This window comes from Phoenix dactylifera, chromosome 7 (genome assembly GCF_051530095.1).
Source record: "Phoenix dactylifera cultivar Ajwa chromosome 7, Ajwa_hap1_PhDact_Kaust_v1.1, whole genome shotgun sequence".
Classification (NCBI taxonomy): domain Eukaryota; kingdom Viridiplantae; phylum Streptophyta; class Magnoliopsida; order Arecales; family Arecaceae; genus Phoenix; species Phoenix dactylifera.
The window spans coordinates 149,317-167,970 of NC_143196.1; the positions used below are offsets into that span (position 1 = coordinate 149,317).

Genomic DNA, 18,654 nt, shown 5'->3' on the forward strand with positions numbered 1-18,654 from the left:
TCAAATCATGAGGAAAGTCTATAAATACCTCCTCATGATATCTTGTAATTTCAATTGATGAATGAATAAAAAGTGCTTCTTTCTTCCTTAGCAATCTTCCTTGTCACCTTGAGAGAAGGTTGGGCGTGAGGCCCTTGTTCCAAGTTGGACGTGAGGCCCTAAAGCCACTACCACATCCACCGCTGCCCTACCTCCTCTCGCCTCCTTTTTCTTTTGTGATTTCCATTCCCCTCTCACGCCAAAGTTCTAATCCCTATTTCTTTGCAGGTCCTTAAAGTACTCCATGTCATTAGGTCAATTATCCTTCCAAACCAATAGCAAAAGGGCCCTGTTGCAACGGAAGATGAAGCTTGGTCATCCAATCATCAACCTTCGAGAGTGAGATCAAGGATCCTCCTCCAAAAAAATTTTAGAAGTTCAATGTTTGGTAAACCTCAACTCTAGGTCTGATTTATTGAAGGAAGTGTCCTAATCAAGTGGTTTCTCAACCACAACGGTCCATTCTTCTAAGTTCTAAATGAATTAGTACATGCGGGTAACTAGTCTTGAAATTACTATGCTCATGTTAATGTTTTCTTATCCCATATGTGACTGAATTTCCTGCTGCTATTAGGCTAGTTAATCAACATAACTTACTGATAATTCTTATGTTTAAATCCCTCGCATTCATCCCGCATCATATTTTGCTGTATCACATTCTTAATCTACATAAGTTTTTTAGTTCTTTTATGACCAATAAATTACTATGAATTTGGACTTCGGAAAACATGGGACTCTTGTTTTGCACAGAATTACATAAATCCCAATTTGAGGATAGTTTTCATCTTTAGACCCCTTTTCAGAGTCCTACAACAATAGAATTTCTTTTCATAGAAGTTTAGCATGATTTAAGTCTTTAAGGAAGAAATCTAATTACGGTCATCATGGGAACTAAAAAGTTGGGACAGTAACAACTTTTATAGAGTGTTCAGAAAATCTTACATGCTCAAATCAAATATAAGTCAACCTGCTGACTTGGAATTTTCCACTCCCCCACTTGAACTACCATAGTTCTACTGAAATTCCTCCACTCAATTTTGTTCAATCCCTCCAATCATCTCCTCTCTGTACCTTATGAGTCATCTAGTGTCCCTTCCCATCCAAGGTTCCAGTTTCATCCATATTAAATGAGGGAGACTTCCCCAACTATCTCTCTCCCATGCAGCAATTGACTTTCATCATATATCTAAAAGTTTTGTGGATTTTCTTTGTCTAACAACTGTGTTATTTTTTGTTTCACTGTCCAGAAAATTTCTCATGGTTTATATCTTCTTTGTATTATTTTGTCTGTTTTAATTTTCTGGATTCAAAAAAAAAAAAAAAAATCGAGGTACAATGGGACTGCTCAATGTGTCATGCAATGTTCTTTTATTGGGTATTTCTTTTTGGTTCTGCGAGTTTTGATAGATTTATCTGTGAGATTTTTGCAATCTTTGTCAAAACATACTTTTTCTAGAGAGAAGGATGCTGCTACAATCCATGTAAATGCATTGCAGGGTGGAATTGATTATTAGGTTACTTAATCTTTGTTTTCAAATGAAGAAAAAAACAATTAAAGAATATTTAAATCCCAAGAGTATGATTTGTATTAATATTGTGTTGAGGCCAAACATGAACTCTCTCTCTCTGTGTGTGCGCGCGCGCGCACCATCAGGGCAAATGTAAATAGTTTTACTAATCTAGAAATAAAAGGGTAACACTACAATCAATCAAGCAATAAGAGGTCTTGGTGATAATTTGAGCAGTAAATAGCATATAGGGAGTGTAAGGCATATTGCTGAGAGCCAATTAGCACCTAGGTGGAATTATTCTTACAATGTAATACACTCATAATTGTAGAGTTGACTAGATCTGCAAACTAGTCTTGTGCTACTCAGCAAAATTCTTCTTTAAATTGAATATCAATAACTTGTTTAACTTTGGCTGATATATATTTGTCAGTAAAGTTAGTTTTAGAATATAACATTTGGGTTGTTTTCATCCTCCCTCTTAAACATGCATTTGCATATATATATTTTTACTAGTACCAAAAACGGAGTATAATCTTTTCTTTGTTTTTTGTAGATGATATTTTTTATTTTTCCTTATTTGTTTACACTCACAGCCTTTATGTTATGATCTTTTCCTTATCTCTTTGCAGCCCTTTCAAATATTTAATTTCTTTGTTTATTTTTTCTCACAAAATGATGATGAGAGAAAAACAAAGAGAGCAAATTTTGGTATGATCTCACTAAAAAGTACAGATGTCTGTGATGGTCATGGGCTAGCACAGTATGCATTGTGCATACCATGTTGGTCAAGTTTCCAGCCAATGCCAGGGCTAACAGCTAAAAGAATATTTCCATGCCAGCCATATAGGTTCTGCCATGGGCCCATCGCACGTTGAAATGTCATGCACTGGCCTAGACCAACATGGAGCAATATACACGATATATAGGCATGTGCCCCTTTATCATGCCTTAACTTCAAATGCGACACATGCTTTTTTGGCACTAACTAGCACTACAAGATATTTGAACCCATGGTCTAATAGTGTACACTTTTGAGTACATTCATAAATTGATATTATTTGAACATTTATGGAAGCCATTTTATTACACTTAGGCACTTAGAAGCCATGGCAAGTGTAGGTGGTACTGCTTTCTCTCTGACTATCACTCATCTTTAATTCTAATTCATTTAATTAAATATGTCGAAGAACATAGACGACACAACCTATATTATAATGACTGTGTTTTCCAGATTTGTCTAATATATCAATCAAACAAAGGAGAAAAGGTCGCATACTTGTGAACGAGGTTTGAGCTCCCCTTCCAAGCACTGCCTAGTGCTTGCCAAGCTCCTGAAGCAAAGTTTTCCATTGAACTGTCAAGAACCTTAAGACCCTGCACACCATGAAGACACGGATGTCAAGAATATTTTCCAATACATCAAGGAGAGACAGTCATCAGAAATAGCAGAATGCTGAGAATAACATATACCAAGAAATTCATCAACAGATGCAGAAACTCATGAGCAACATCAATACATTCAGTAACAAGAAAGCACATATCAATCAGGTGAATGAAGGAGATGGATCTCCCCTACATACGACTTGCCTGACCGAAGAAAGAGTCCTCACTGGCTTGCTCCAATTTGTCCAACGCAGAGTTGCGGAGTTCATTGTTCTCGTGCTCCCCAATATCTCCTTCAGCTGGAGAGATCTGCCCACCGTCAGCTGATTCTGAATCAGAGCCAGCAGCAGCTTCCATGTCCGTGATGCCTTTCGCAGCATTCTTTGCAGCTGCAACTGCCTGAATCGGAAGAGGCAACAGCCAACAAAAAGAAAGAGACCCAGGAGATCGGACAATGATCGCAACGAATAAAATTCAAACGGTAAAACCAGAAATCCAATGCAAACTGCTAGCAATTAACATTTAACCACGAAGGGGGATAAAAAGGAGCAGCAAATACGTACATGTCCAGAGATCTCTTCAGCGGCCTTCTGGAGATCCGAGAAGACGGAGAGAGAAGAGATGCCCCACCCTCCCCATCCACCTCTACCTCCACCTCCCTGCGGTTTCTCTTCCTTGCTCGAAGGGCTCTGATTACCCTCCTTCTCCTCCATCAGATCCGGAGGTGTCATCTCTCCTAGATGCTGTTGCTGCTAGGGTTCCGGCCTTCTCTCCCTTTTCCCGAAAGGATTCCCTCGAGACCTTGATCCAGTCTCCCGAGGAGACGATGAAGCTTGCTCCCTGAGTTCGCTACAGATGGAGCTGTCTCCGTGTCCTCCTCCAGCTAGCTGCTACAGCAAGTCGATATCCGTCGTCTCCACCTTGCGGACTCCCATCTTTTCTTTTTCTCCGGCACGACACAGCCCAATCCCGATCACGCTTCGAGACTATTGTTTCTCCTGATACGATAGGATGACAGAATATGGGAGACAAAGAAGAGAAACATGGGGGTACATCCGTACATACAACCAAAGCAGGGGTGTATTTATCAGTTCTGAAAGGGAACGCCCCGAATGGCATGGGATTGAGAAGCCTCGAAACTCATCGATGCGTGGCTCCAGCCACATCCATCCATCAGACGGTCCAAATAATCGTCGGCTGCAGCTCCTTGGCTATCTTTTCGAAATTCCCATTCCCCAAGCGCTCCCCGCCCCCTCCACCTTCTGGCGGCAGCATCTCGCCGTATCCGCTGATCGAGCGGAGGATCAATTTCGCCGTCTTCTCGAATCTCTAATAAATCGAGAAGCTTGTTTCGGACCCTTCCCTTTTGGAGGAGTGCTCTGATGTCTCCACCGTTCGAGCCCGTGCGAGTAGAAGAGCAGCCCGAACGAGAAGAAGGGGAAATGGCAGCAGGAGAAGAGGAGGAGGAGGAGAAAGAACCGGAGAAATCCGGTAGTTGGGGCACAGAGCTCGCGGAAACCACTTCATGGCCGGTGCTCAGATTCGACGTCCCCCCGCGCAGGGTCTACCACTTCTGGCAGCAGTTCCGCACGGGCGCCAGCCCGAGCGACAACTTCCTCAAAGGGGTGAAGTGGTCTCCAGACGGCTCCTGCTTCCTCACCAGCTCAGACGACAACACCCTCCGCTTGTTCTACCTGTAAGACAAGAAACCCCCTCCCACCACGCCACCAATCCAATCCTTCTTCCATCCGTCGCTCCTCCACCCATCCGTCTATTGTGGTGCTTTTTGTTCCTCCTCCTAATCGTTCCCTTTCCATGTCAGACCCGAGGAGGCCTTCAACGATCGTGTGGCCCGCGAGGCAGCTGTAGATGATCAGGGTGCGATACTGCTGTTTATATTATCACTTCCTGCGCCTCTCCGTATTAGCATTTTCCTTTTTTTTTGTGTGCTAGAAGTTGATGTCTTCATTTTAACGACGATGCTTCGTGTAGCAGATTCCTATGCTTCCAGTCTCATGGTGAGCGAGGCAGAGACGGTGTACGACTTCTGTTGGTATCCCTACATGGATGCATCAGGTGAAGATTCCTCTGCATTTGCTTCATTATTGAAGAAATCAACTGCGGTAACTGAAAATTCCATTCTTGTCATCAGTAGATAGATTTCAGTTGATGATGTATGGACTTGCTTACTGTCTTTCCAGATCCAACTACCTGTGTATTTGCAAGCACTACCCGTGACCATCCAATTCATCTTTGGGATGCTATATCTGGTCAGGTGCTTTCCAGCTTCCTTAATAGGATTTTATCTCTTCCTTCCTTTCCATTGATGAATGAATGCATGAAGTTTGTTTTACACTGATGATGACAGCTCCGCTGCACATACCGGGCATATGATGCCATGGATGAAATAACAGCTGCACTTTCCATCTCCTTCAACTCCTCTGGGACCAAGTACTGAGCGTCACCCTCTTCTTTCTTTCTTTCTTACCCTCTCTTGATTATGTCACTCTACTCTTTCAATAAGACTTGGAGACTTTATCTGGTCAACACTCACAAATGCCAAGTATTGCTAATATGTCACAAGAACAACCTTATAACATGAAAGAGTCAACATTCACAAATTTTTCAGATGATTCTTGGAGAAATTTCAGCCACTCTCCATCGGGTAGCAGTTACGAGTGTGTAGACTAAGGGCAAGAAAAGAAGAGATAAAATTACAGAATCTTGAGAGAGAAAGATGTGATTAATGATGACTTTGTATTTGTTGAGTTTAGATGACAATGATAAGAAAATCTTAAAGTTTTATTTAGAAGAGCAAGAGGATCATTGGAAATATAGATCGAGTTAGATGCACTGAAGTTACAACAAAACTATGGTGAGTGATGGTGAGATTAAGAAACATGGAAAGCTTGTTATGGAAATTGTGGATAGTGGACTTTATCGGGAGGAGTTTAATTATAAGAATTATATTTAGTGAGTTGGTGTATGCATCATCGATTAATTCAGTATGATGCAGTTAGGGTAAAGTTTTAGGACCAGATGAAATATCAACTGAGGCATGAATATCATGAGAGACTTAGATAATATGGTTGATTGGCGTTTTTGATGAGATCATGAGATAAGAAGAATACCAAGCGATTGGAGAAGAACTTTGTGAGTGAACAAAAGATATAAAGTTGATGGACATATTGACACCAACTAATATGGAATCAAATTTACTTCAAAGATAGACCTTGTTTTTTTTGGGGGGGAGCACAAGGGTCAAATACATAATCAGCCTTGCAGGGTGGCATCATGCACCTTTTTGTAAGGCGGTTACTTAAGTTACTCCTGATGTTGAGTCTGTGATGGCAACAGCTTGGAACTTGAAGTTGTATTATGTTCATCAGCTGCACCTGGTCCAATTGAACTGTATGTCTTGCCTCACATATGTTAGAGGCAACTATTTGGTGATGTTGTCATAGTTTTTATGAAGTTAGCAAAAAAAATGTTTAGTTTTTTAGTTTCCTCTCTCAACATTTATGTCTCCAAGCAGCATTACATGAATGATATTTATATGAAGTTATGAACCAAACATACAGCATCTTTTTACCTTGCTTTGTTTCAATTTTAGAAACCAAGACCATGTTTAAATCCATCCATAAGTCCTTTTAAATGTTTCCTATGTTGTTCTGTAGGCTCTTTGCTGGATATAATAAAGCTTTAAGAGTGTTTGATGTACATCGCCCTGGTCGAGATTTTGACCAATATTCTTTGCAAAAAGGCAATGATGGCCCCTCAGGTAGTTATTTGCATTTAGATGATATAGTATTGGGTTTTGTGGTTTAGTATAAGTCTGCTTACAGTGTATTGGCATCCTGAACTTTTTAGTATGAATCACCGGATGTCTATTAAATGCAACCTTAATGATCAGACTTCTTGCTGGAATTTGCAAATAAACTGATCAGATATGACTTTCCATACTGTTATTGCATATAATTGATAACATAGATATTTAAGGGCAATGAATTCATGCTATATCTATCTTTTTTATGCAGATGTGCTCATTTGCATAGGACACCACATGCTTATTGTTTTACATTTGATAACACCTGTAGTTGGATACCCATCTGTTATGGATTGTGTACGTATATAAATTTGGTTCATTTAAAAAGTGGACCTTCAAATTTGCTTTTCATCTGATTTATTAGACTCTGCTAGCTTAGTAGTTTCATCGATTAACAATGAACAGACTTTTTTGTCCATTGCATTCCTGTTTTTCTAAACAGGAGTTTCAGCATGATGATTACTGCAATCCTTAAGGTGTTAACTTCTTATCTTCTTTCTCAAGTAATTTTTGCTGAAACAACAACTTTTTTCAAATGTGTTTTCCATAGGTATTGTATCTTCAATTGCCTTTTCTCCCACACATAGTGGGATGTTTGCTATTGGCTCTTACAGCCAGACAACTGCGGTATATGCAGAGGATAATATGGAAGCTTTGTATGTTTTACATGGCCAAGAAGGTGGTGTTACCCAGGTTGGTAAGACTTTCTGCATATTTTATATCTGACAACATGTTGGGTCAAGAATTGGCTGATTAATTTTCACATTTCCAGGTTCTGTTCTCAAAAGATGGAAATTATTTATATACTGGAGGACGAAAGGTAATTTGAAGTGTCGAGCTTTCTCAAGGACCTGTTTACAAAAGAATAATTCTATCATGACTGTTAACCACACTCCATTTATTTAACAGCCACTTTGTGAATCCTTAGTCATTCTAAGCTTGTTTGAATACTTCCACACAACTTACATCTTGCTTTTCTAAAATCTGCTGCTCTACTAATTCATATCATTATCCAATAGTTCAAACCATTCTCCATGGTCCATACCCTATTCTCATGATTTATGTTGCAAATTTACATTCTACATCAATTGGTCTCACTTCCTTCCCTTGTCCTTTGAACGTGCAATCCCAAGGTTCCTACGGTATACATTTTTCAGAGTTTACCTTTCTGATTTGGCATACATCCACATTAACATTTGTATCTTTGCGGTGCTCATTTTAGATATATATCTTCTCTATCTTCCCCAGCGTTTGAGTCCTTTTCATCCATGATTTTGAGGATTGTTCTACTCTTACCTTCGTATTTGCAATATACTACCTATGCTAACGCAAAGCCTTAATGAAACATTTGGTGGACTAAAGCTCCTTAGACAATTTATTTAAGAGCCACATTATTATGCATGGGTACTCCACTCAACTTGTTGGAAGAATGCACATGGAATACAGAAGATTGTTGGGCCTCCTTAAATTTCAAGTTGTTATCTTCGGGCATTGCACTTATCATGGGAAAAGGTAATATAAGCAGTTGTTTGGTCTATCATATGATACCTAACCTTGCTGGTGGGGAGAATGCATTGACTTTTTCTTTTCTGCACCTTTTTTTTTTTGGTTACATTGGCAGTTCACACTAGTCTTGCATGAGCAGTGCCATTTGAGTCACTGGATAAAATGCTACACAAAGGTAGCGGAACAAGTGCAGAGCGGGTCCATAAAATATCACCAGAATGATGGGCAGCATAGGAGGCGACCCAATCAGCTTTCTGCACCCTTCAGGATATAAACAAGTTTTCTGGAGAAGCCAAATCATTGGTAGATTTGTAGCACACGGATTGATGTTAACACCCAATTGTTACCATTATAAGCAAGAAAAGATGTTTCTTGGTCTTATTAATTAAAAAAGATAAATTGTGGACCATGTAATTGAAGTTGAAACCTATTCTCAACTTATTCTTTGACCAGTTTCAAACTATGCCAATTCACTATGATATCACAATATATTGTTTGGGAATTAAACTTGAAAAACTGACAATCAATGCAACTGAAGTGTGGTCATATTGTTTAGCAATGCAATTTTTTTGACTAGATTTAAATTGGTTGATTAATTTTTTATTGTTCTTTTTTTAAAGGAGAAGTTGGGCATATTTTTTTCAGTATTTTTCATGCTCAATCTGAAAGCTATTCATTGTTCTGGGTTTTGAAGCCTTATTTTAGGAAAAGTTATGTGCGTAAGTCCTACATAAGGATTAGGTTTGGCGAAGAAGGGTTTTAAGTCATTACATTTGCGTTTTGAGTTGATGTTGATGGCCTTGTATGTTGGGTTATCTAGGCACATAAGCTTTGCAATTTTAGATAGCCTAAAGTCCTTTTTTTAGAGAGAGAGAGAGAGAGAGAGAGAGAGAGAATGAACGTCTGAAAGTGTTATCTTTGCCTTTCTTTTTTTTCTTTTTTCCTTTAAAGAGAAAGTCCAGAGTTGGGTAGATTTTATTAATTTTGTGTTATTCTCTTTTTTGGGAGCAGGTGGGCAGATTTTTTTCCAGTAATTTTCATGCTCAATCTAAAAGCTATTCGTTGTTCTGGGTTTTGAAGCCTTATTTAGGAAAAGTTAGTGTACATAAGTCCTACTTAAGGAATAGGTTTGGTGAAGAAGGGTTTTAAGTCAATACATTTGTGTTTTGAGTTGATGTTGATGGCCTTCTATGTTGGATTCTCTAGGCAGATAAGTTTTGCAATTTTAGATAGCCTAAAAGTTTTTTTTTCAGAGAGAATGAGAGAGATAGACCAGAGAGAGAGAATGAAAGACTTGAAGTGTTATATTTGCCTCTTTTTTCTTTTCTTTTTTCATCTAAAGAGAAAGTCTAGGGTTGTCTTGGTTAAGTAACGAGTCTTGTCTAGTGAGGCTTGTTATCTCTCTACCTATAAAAGGAAGAGAAAAGGGCTTCATCGATTTGAGGATGACAGAAAGGAATTAATTTCTCTTCTATCTTTTCTTTCTACCTTATTCCATTTCTTCTTCATGCTGAATTTTGTCTTACCCACCTTTATTCTCTAGTCTCTTTATTCGTATTTCTCTTTAAATTTGCAATCAATCCCTGCACATGAATGTCTGCCTATTAGCTTAAACCCACATATTACATACACTGACATATTATTTGCTATAATCTTCGATCAATGGTGCTGCTTCATTTAGACTCTATGCACATCAATATGCTTTAGAATATATTAATTCAATTTTTTCTTCATCATTGCTTCTTTATTGAGCTGAATCCTTAATAAAAAAAGCCTATAAAGCTTTTTTTCATTGTCACCTAATTTTTCTTAGATCTCCTCTTCCTCTGTCTTAGCCACATGTATCTTAGCATTTCTATGAACCCCTGCATTTTAGATGAATTTGATCTTATAAAATATGAAAAACATAGATTTACATCTTCACTTGTGGCACAAAATGTTATGATTGACAATTTTGTGTTGCTTTAGGATCCATATATTTTGTGCTGGGATATTCGTAATACCATTGGGGTTGTTTACAAGTAAGTTTATTATGATCCACCTTTTAATGTTTATTCCTTCTCTCTTATCAGTATTCGTAATACTGTTACTAGTGTGAGTTGAATTTATGTTTTCTATGTTATGCTATGAGCTTGCTAATTTATCAGATAGAGTAGTTGAAGTCATGGCAATCATGCTTCTGCATTTACTTAGTGTAGGAACTACTGTTTTGCTTACTAAATGAAGAAAATAGTTATTGACAAAGAACATCAAAATTTTGTATTAGATACACAGTTAATTGGTCATGTAAAAAATAGAACATCAAAATTTGTAATTTTCTCCCCCTGATTTTTCATTGAAATATTTTGATGCCAATTATAATAAGTGCAATGACATTTAGGCAGGTTTACAAAGAGCATCAACAATTGAACTTCAATTTCAAAGAAAAGATTAGATTCTAGGTTTTAGTTTCTGCTCAATCAAAGAAATTCCAGTTTCAGTTTTGGTAAAGTTATCGGTTTCTGTTCCAGTTTCAGTTGAAAATTGTCAGAGAAATTGCTAACTAAAATTAGAGAAAAGCATAAAATAAAAATAACAAACTATCAAAGAATGCATCAGTCAACATTTTAAATTATCTAATATTTTTTAAGATTTCTTGGGACAATTAATTAAAAAAATATTGAAAAGCATGTTTACATTGTAACATATCATTTTTTTATTATGAGTCTTACATATGGCAATCTATGTGCCCATGAGATTTGAGATTTAGAATAGTGTAACCTATATTTAAAAATTTTAGGTTCCTCTAGTCTATTTAAGAAAGTGCAATTGTTCCAAGCAAGGTTCGTCGTACCGGTACCGGTAAGCGTTCCGGTCGCCTACCGGACTGGCATGGTTCCAGTTCGGACCGGTTTAAACCGGTACCGAACCGGAACACTCTTCCCCGCCGGAGTTGGGGAAGAAGAGAACGAGAGAGCGAGCGGGGGAGGGAGAGAGGAGAGGAGAGGCCGCCCGCGGGGGGGCGGCAGAGGCCGTGGCCACAGCTGCGTCTTCTGTTTTTTTCGAAACAGGGGACGCAGCCGCAGTTTTTTAATTTGAGAATTTTTAAGTGAAGTTGGCAAATCGGTTACCGATTCCACTTAAAAATCTCCAAATTAAAAAAATTAAAAAATTTTAAGTGAAGTCGGCAACCGATTTGCTAACTTCACTTACAAATTTCTAATTTTTTTTCCGCGGCCCCATCCCCTGTTTCGAAAGAAACAGGGGATGCAGCCACGGCCTCGGCCTCCGCCGCGCCCCCGCCCGCCCCCCCACAGGCTCCGCTGCCCCCTCCCCCCTCCCCCGGCCTCTACTGCCCCCCATGGCCCTCCGCAGGTGGCGGAGGCCTCTCCTCCCTCCCTCTCTTCCCCGCTCTCTCTCTCATTCTCTTCGTCTTCCCCGGCTCCGGCTGGGTTCGGCCCGTACCGATTTTCACTACTTCGGCATACCGGTTATAGGCCGGACCAATCCGAACCGGTCGGTTCGGACCGGTTCGTCAAACCATGGTTCCAAGTATTTTCAAAATCCACAAAACTCAAGTATAATATGGATAAAATGCTTCCTACATTCTAAGAAATGAAAAAATGATAAAAAAATTGGGAGGTTTCTTGTGAGGAGCTGTGCGGGCATGTACTTAATTCTACATTGGTATGCATTGGATAGATCTTAGGTACTTATATAGGACCAAAAAACCAAAATAACACCTTTTGGCTAGCCTTTTTGGGCGAGGTCCGGGTTTGTTATAAATGGTATCAGAGCATGCCAGATTATGGTCCATGTAGATAGGGGACACTACATCACAGACCTGTTTAGGCTGACCATGGAATTGTGGTGTTTGTAATTGAATTTGTAATACTTGTAATTTGATTTGAATAGATTTGGACAATTGGACCCTTAGCTTGATGAGGATTCTAGGGCTTAAACAAAAGGAGTATATGAGGATCTGTATAGGCGTGTGTTTAGTCCCACATTAGCTATACACTAGGTAGATCTTGGGTACTTATGCAAGACCAAGGAATCCAAATAACATTGTCTAGCTAGCCATTTTGGGTGAGGCCCTGTGTTGTTTTATTTCGTTAATACATACAATGAATTTTGCCACTTAAATTGGTCATGTATGCTTTCTAATGAGGATTTATAGAGTCCTTAGAAGCAGGTAAATTATTAGGAGAGATTTGTTCAAACAAAGCCTTAAAAATATGTTGCTAAAGTTTTTTTTTTGAGGGTAAGGGTGGCAGATGCCCACTAGATTTTTTAGAAAAAATAAAGAATACAACTATAGATCTCCCTCAACAAGGTTGGGGCAATACGTAGGGAATAGCAAGGATAGTTTCATTCAAAAAATGTTGTACCGCCCTGAACCATCAGGTTTGGAGCGTACTGAGCTGTACCAAGGGTGTATTGGCATGGTTTCGCCACTCGGTTCAAATAATCGGATGAAACAAAAGAGAGGGAGAAGGAGAGAGATGAAAAGGGAGAGGGAGGGAAGGAGAGAGAAAGAGGGAGGGGGGAGAGAGAGGCCGAGAGAGAGAGAGAGAGAGGGGGGCTTTGAAGCCCCTTTCCTCCAGCCGAGTGATAATAGGGGCAAAGCCCTTGTTTCAAAATGAAGCAAGGACTCCGACCCTATCTCTCTTTTTTTGAATTTTTTTGAAGTGAAGTTGGGCTTGTCTTCACTTTTAAAAAAAATCAGAAAAAAGGTTGTGGCTCTGTTTTATTTTGAGATAGGGGCTTCACCCCTATTATCACGCGGTTGGAGGAAATGAGGCTTGAAAGCCCTCTCTCTTCCTCTCTTGTTCTCTCTCTCTCTCCCCCCCCCCCCCTCCCTTCCTCGTTCTCCCTCTCCTTCTCTCTCTCTCTCTCTTTTCAACAAAATAAGGGCTCCACCTCTATTTTTGTGTGGCTGGAGGAGAGGGGGTTCAAAAGCCCTCTGTCTCCCTCTCGGCCTCTCTTCCCCCTCTCTCCCTCTCATCCTCCATCCCCCCTCTCTCTTTTTCTCTCTTTCCTTCTCCTTCTTCCCCTCCCTCACCAGCTATGGCTATATCATCACGGGTCCGAAACGAAACAATACTATATTGTACGGCTGGGCAATTGGTATAGGTCTTGGTACCAGCACAACATACCGTAGTTACATGACTCCATTGATTTAGGATTCTCGCAAACCTTCTCATAGCATCTGAAGTTTTTCTTACTAGAGTATTCTTCATTCAAAAACAAAAAAGTAGGATATGGTACGAGACCATCAACTAGGAGGACTTTCTTGTTTAAAGATACTAGATCATTTCTTTCCCTCTACAAACACCAACAACTAGCGAGCACGAGTTGATTCCAGAGACCTCTGATATCCATAGGAACATGTCTTATTTGCCAATCGGTCCACAAGGATCATAGAGAGGCTGCCATGCCAGTTATGCACCAGCTAACTTTTAGCTCCTTCTAGATGATTTTAGCAAACAGACAGCTGAGAAAGATATGAGTAGCTGTGTCTTCTGGATAACTGCAGAGAGCACACCTTGAACTAACCAACCTTGCTTGGCCATTAACATCCTCAATGTGCAAGTGGTTATTAAAGACTTAACCACATAGAAATCTTTACTTTTCCTGTTGTTGGGACTTTCCATAGACAGGATTACAAGGCACATAAGAACCCACCTTCATTAAGGAACTTGTACAAGGAGTTAACTGAAAAATTCCATCTTCCAAATTGGCTTATCACCCTCACAAACTGGTGCTAGCAAATTAAGAATTTCCGTAAGATCATTCCCACTCCTATTCTTGATCCCAAGTGAAAGGTCTTTGAACCAATATTTTCTAGCATCTCTCCCTTTCCCGCGGCATTCTGCCACAGAAAGTTTCTCCCTCAGACGGAGCTCCCCAAGACCAGGAAGCAAGGATCTCAATGAGACTTCTCAAATTCAGGTGTCTTCCTGGAAGTGGACCAATTCCCCACTGCCTCCTGTGAGTGCCAACCTGCTCAAAACGGAGGCAATGATCTGATAATGTTCCTCCAAATGGGTGATAAGACAGAGATGGATCTTTTGAATCTAGGCCCAGTTTTTTTCTTTCTATAGTGTAACTTCTTAACCAATGGTATCCAGGGAAGCCTTTTCATCAGTGAAGAATTTCCAACACCACTTTCCTAGAGTAGCATATTCAAGTCTTTCAAATTCTTGACTCCAAGACCTCCTTCAATTTGTGCACAGACTCTACTAATCACGGAAGCCTTGAGGTCAAGGTAGTTCCTTTCCAAAGGGAAGCTCTACGAATCTTATCAATCCTTTGTATCACCCAAGCTGGAATTTGTAAGGCAGGCACAAAGCGGATGGGTAGTGCTGAGAGAACAGCATTGAGGAGGGTTGGCGTCCTCCAACGGACAGACAATTTTATCAATTTTATTCTTTCCATCCTGACAGTCTTTGATCAGTTTTATGGATTTTGGCTATTTTGACAAAAATTTTAGGTATAAAATCTTGTTTCTGGGAACTCATGTCCCTTTTATATATGTTTCTTCTGTCCAGATTATGTGTATAAGCATGAAGTTTGTCTGTTAACTGCTGCCAAAGTGTTCAAGCCCCAAATGGCTGAAAGCATTCATCTACATATTGAACTACTTGACATATTAAAGGATAGGTTTGATATCGACGGCTTCCTTTGATAATATCAGAACTATTCCCTCTCTCTTGCAAACAGCAAGAGCAATCATGATTAGGATTTAAAAGGCAATATTAGTTGTCTCTATATCATCCTTGTTATTATTGAAGTTGATGAAAAATGCCTTTTATTGTATCTTTTCGAAAGAGTTGATACCTTTCACATAATACCTGTTCTTCATTTCCTTCTTACTTTATCCTTGAAAAGCTTTTCTCCTTTTCTGGAGAAGTCATACTTTTTCTAGAACAGCATGGTCTTTCATGAAAATGAGCAGGGTTGATTCTGTTGAAACAGCTTTAATTTATGAATCTTCTTTTGGATCCTATTATTAGATTGTACCGATCAGCGGAATATACAAATCAGCGAATATCATTTGATATAGAGCCTTGTGGTAGGCACCTTGGTACAGGAGGGCAGGTATTGTTCTAACTTCATTTGTTAGGAATTTTAACTTGAATAAACAAATCTAGTCAGCTTATGATGTTCCACACTGACAGGATGGCCTAGTTCACATTTATGACCTTCAAACTGGGCAATGGATCGCAGGATTTCAAGCTGCATCTGGTACACTCTGTTTATTAATTCAAGAAATGGCAGAGTATTTCTTCGACCAGTCATTGTTCTTTTTCCTTGTCTTTGCTAACTGATACATGGCTCTTCTCAGATACTGTAAATTGTTTCTCTTTCCATCCATCTCTGCCATTGGCTGCATCATCATCTGGGAACCGGAGATTTGGCATGCCAGACAAATTGGAGGAGAATTTGAGTTTGCATGGTATCAATTGTTTACAACATTTCATGCCACATATATTGAAAATTTATTGTTGAATCTTCATGCTTACAATTCTCATTTCAATTATGTCAGCTTGTTATATTGTGTAGAACCTCAATCATCTGCACAATTATTTTGAAACAATGTATGGTTTATTCTTGAGATGATTTGCTCTATTTGAATACAAGAATAGATATGCTAGGTCTTTCTAGTACATGATATTATTTCTAATCGTGTTTTATACTAATGCCCATTTTTCCATTCTTAAGAGCTGCCAGCTACATTCTTAAGACAAGCAAGGTAACTAAACTTCATTTTATGGATATATGACCTTTTGGGATGTACAAAATGAAAACCTCCAAGACTTCACCATGACAGGTATTTGGTTGGGTTGAGGTATGATTTGGGGTTAGGGCAGGTCTATGGCTCTCAAAGGGGAAAATAAGAGCTATGAGCTTTTGAAAACTGTTAAGAACTTGACAAGTTGTGCTAGGGAGATGTGGGAAGGTTGTTCATGACATGGTATTGGGTGCTTCACTGGCTCCAGTAATTTTTTTCAGAACTTCAGAGTCTGGTGCAGTGTGCAAGTATACATTTTCTTTTATTAACATTTTGGCTAGAAATAATTGGGTTTCAGTTGTCAGAGTGGAAGGCCTTAGATGTGGCATGACATTCTCTGGCCCAGGCTACTATGGGATTATATATGGTTGGTGGATATTTGTTGTAAGTTTGGTTTCAACTTTTGTGTGAAAGTGGCATCTATGGTGATTAATGCATGTCGGTCATTGAACCCAAAGAGAAGGGAGTTGTTGTTGGATGACCATATGGTATCAGAAATTAGTTGGTTAATTTTGCTGCTGGTGGATGATCCAAAGTTTCATGACTTCTTATGAACAAGTGGTGGATTCTAAATGTGTTGAATTATTTTTTGTTTAGATGAAATAGTGGAAAACAAAAGCTTAATGATGTCTCATTGGTGGGCATTTGCTTGGAGCAATAATTTAAGAGATCCAATTAATCTTGATAGTTTTCTTATTTTTGCTGCGCCGGGGGATAAGTTTCATTGACCATTCTTCGGTTATAAATAGGTTTGGTGTTGGGCCACTATAATACTCGTATATTCATATGCCACTCAAAACAGAATCGTGGTTTTGTCTAACTTGATCCTGTTTGAATTTTATGAGTCAAACTCTAATTTTTCAAACAGTGTTACATCATGTCTGGTCATATTTTGTCCAATCCATTTTCCTTGCACTTCACTATTTGGTTTCTATATAAAGTTTAGGCTTTAGATGAATTGGTGTTCATGTTCCATTTTGTGAATTTGGATCAGGATCAACTCTGGGCAACTTTTGGCCTCAGTACTTATCTTTCATCATTAAAGCATACTTCTGAAAATAATTGCCAAGGAATAAGGGTAATGGTCAAAACATTTGATTGCCGACGATAAAAGTTCTCAATGAAGCTAAGAAATTTTTGTATAAAATTTGAAATGTCTTCTTTGAGCTGAGTGCATCCAAGAACTTAGGCCTGACGGTAATGCCATTCTTGTATGGTGAGATGTATTTGAAAGATGGCATCATGCAAATATTTGGCAAACTCTGATAGAGATTGATTAAATCCTTAATGCCCCGTTCCTTGATCATTTGTTCTTGTTAATAGTGAAGTTTTTTGACACCTTTTGCTCCAGAACTGTTAATATTATCAAGCAGGGATTAGTGAGATGCGCTTGGGATGTTGGGATTTTGTCAACTGCATAAGGAGGATGGTGTTTAAACAAGCACAGTTTTTTGCTTTTTCCCTGTTGTTTGTGTTGTTGTTGTGATCAAGATACACAAGCACAGATTCATGAATGGTTGTTGTAATGTGTCGTTTTTCTTCTTGATAAAAGGTTGAGCCTTAAGGGTGTTAGACATGGAGATCCTTTAGTATCATGTTTTTGCGATTTGTGTATCAGAATTTCTGGAGGGAGATACTAAACATGGATAAGCTTTGTACCAAGTCTGTTTATAATGGTTATATCGAGAACCACAAGGGGCATGCTTGCACAGATCTCTAAGGATGCGCATAAAGCTATGTTATGTAAAGAACTACATTTTATAAAATTATTAGTTGAAGCAATATTAAAGAATGCATTGTGGTTAATCAATTTACTATATTATTCTTTTTATTACTCCACAATCTCTTAATTAAATCAATGGCAAGGATTTCTTGTTTTTCTTTCCAACTTCTTCAGTGATACAATTCAACCATGTTCTCTCTATGTTCTGTAGGCAATGAGAACTGTTTCTCTGTGTGGTCCTTCTCTTGTCCTGAGGAGGTGAACAATGCAGCTGCCAATGATGAAGCATTTGATCGCAGAAACATATTGGAACATGCAAACAGAAATGGAGAAAACTTCTGAGCTTCTGGAGTAGCTTCTATTTTGTACATCATGAACGGAAGCCTCCTCTCTTCCAGATGTTGAGTTGGTGCCATATGCATTGTAAACAGTAGCAATCAAGCATTTTGCAGCTACTCCTGGTGATCGCACCTAAGTTGGATTGGAAGATTCTGCATGAGTATATTTTGTATCATCTGCGTGTCATTTTTTTGCATGCAAAGGTGGCTTTGGGGAAGTTTTATAGATTCAGCTCTGGTTTGTGACACAGTAAACCTAATATTGTTAAATCCTCAGGATTGTTGGCTTAGAACTTGTTTAATTCTCCCCTCGTTCAACCTCAGGATTTGTGCTGTCATCTTTTCTGTCTCAGAGAACTCTGTATGTTGTATGAAGTGCTTAAAATCACTTCCAATAAGTATATTGCAATATGCTGAATGCCCCTTCCATGACGTTTTAGCATCTTTTCTTTTCTGTTTGGGGGAACCAGTGTGATGTTGATCAATATTGTTTGATGGTATCTTTTCTTTGGAACATTGGAAGATCAAATTCGTCAATGAGTTATTCAGGA

The 18,654-nt window shown here is 39.0% G+C and overlaps 2 protein-coding genes across 3 annotated transcripts in view; one reads left to right on the forward strand and one right to left on the reverse strand.

The window, feature by feature from the left end:
• The window catches only part of LOC103697559 (BAT2 domain protein), a 34,455-nt gene extending 30,401 nt beyond the window's left edge, over positions 1-4,054 (reverse strand). Inside the window, exons 1-3 of the mRNA XM_088700831.2 lie at positions 3,497-4,054; positions 3,138-3,332; positions 2,827-2,924 (exon numbers count right to left, since the gene is read on the reverse strand). Of these exons, the coding sequence (XP_088556957.1) occupies positions 2,827-2,924; positions 3,138-3,332; positions 3,497-3,664 (461 nt within the window). The 5' untranslated portion in view covers positions 3,665-4,054. The remainder of the gene's footprint in view (positions 1-2,826; positions 2,925-3,137; positions 3,333-3,496) is intronic.
• A 261-nt stretch (positions 4,055-4,315) lies between these two features.
• LOC103707473 (Transducin/WD40 repeat-like superfamily protein) lies at positions 4,316-18,535 on the forward strand. 2 transcript variants are annotated; one of them, XM_088700832.2, is made up of 13 exons: positions 4,316-4,629; positions 4,756-4,811; positions 4,929-5,009; positions 5,135-5,208; positions 5,302-5,384; positions 6,611-6,714; positions 7,310-7,452; positions 7,532-7,579; positions 10,234-10,286; positions 15,264-15,348; positions 15,429-15,495; positions 15,596-15,706; positions 17,977-18,535. In XM_088700832.2, exons 1-13 carry the CDS (start codon positions 4,316-4,318, stop codon positions 18,105-18,107), a joined length of 1,350 nt encoding a protein of 449 aa, XP_088556958.1. In that variant the 3' UTR covers positions 18,108-18,535. The 2 variants fall into 2 exon arrangements, with proteins under 2 accessions (XP_088556958.1, XP_088556959.1); XM_088700833.2 differs by having other exon boundaries at positions 7,397-7,452.
• Positions 18,536-18,654: the final 119 nt, after the last annotated feature.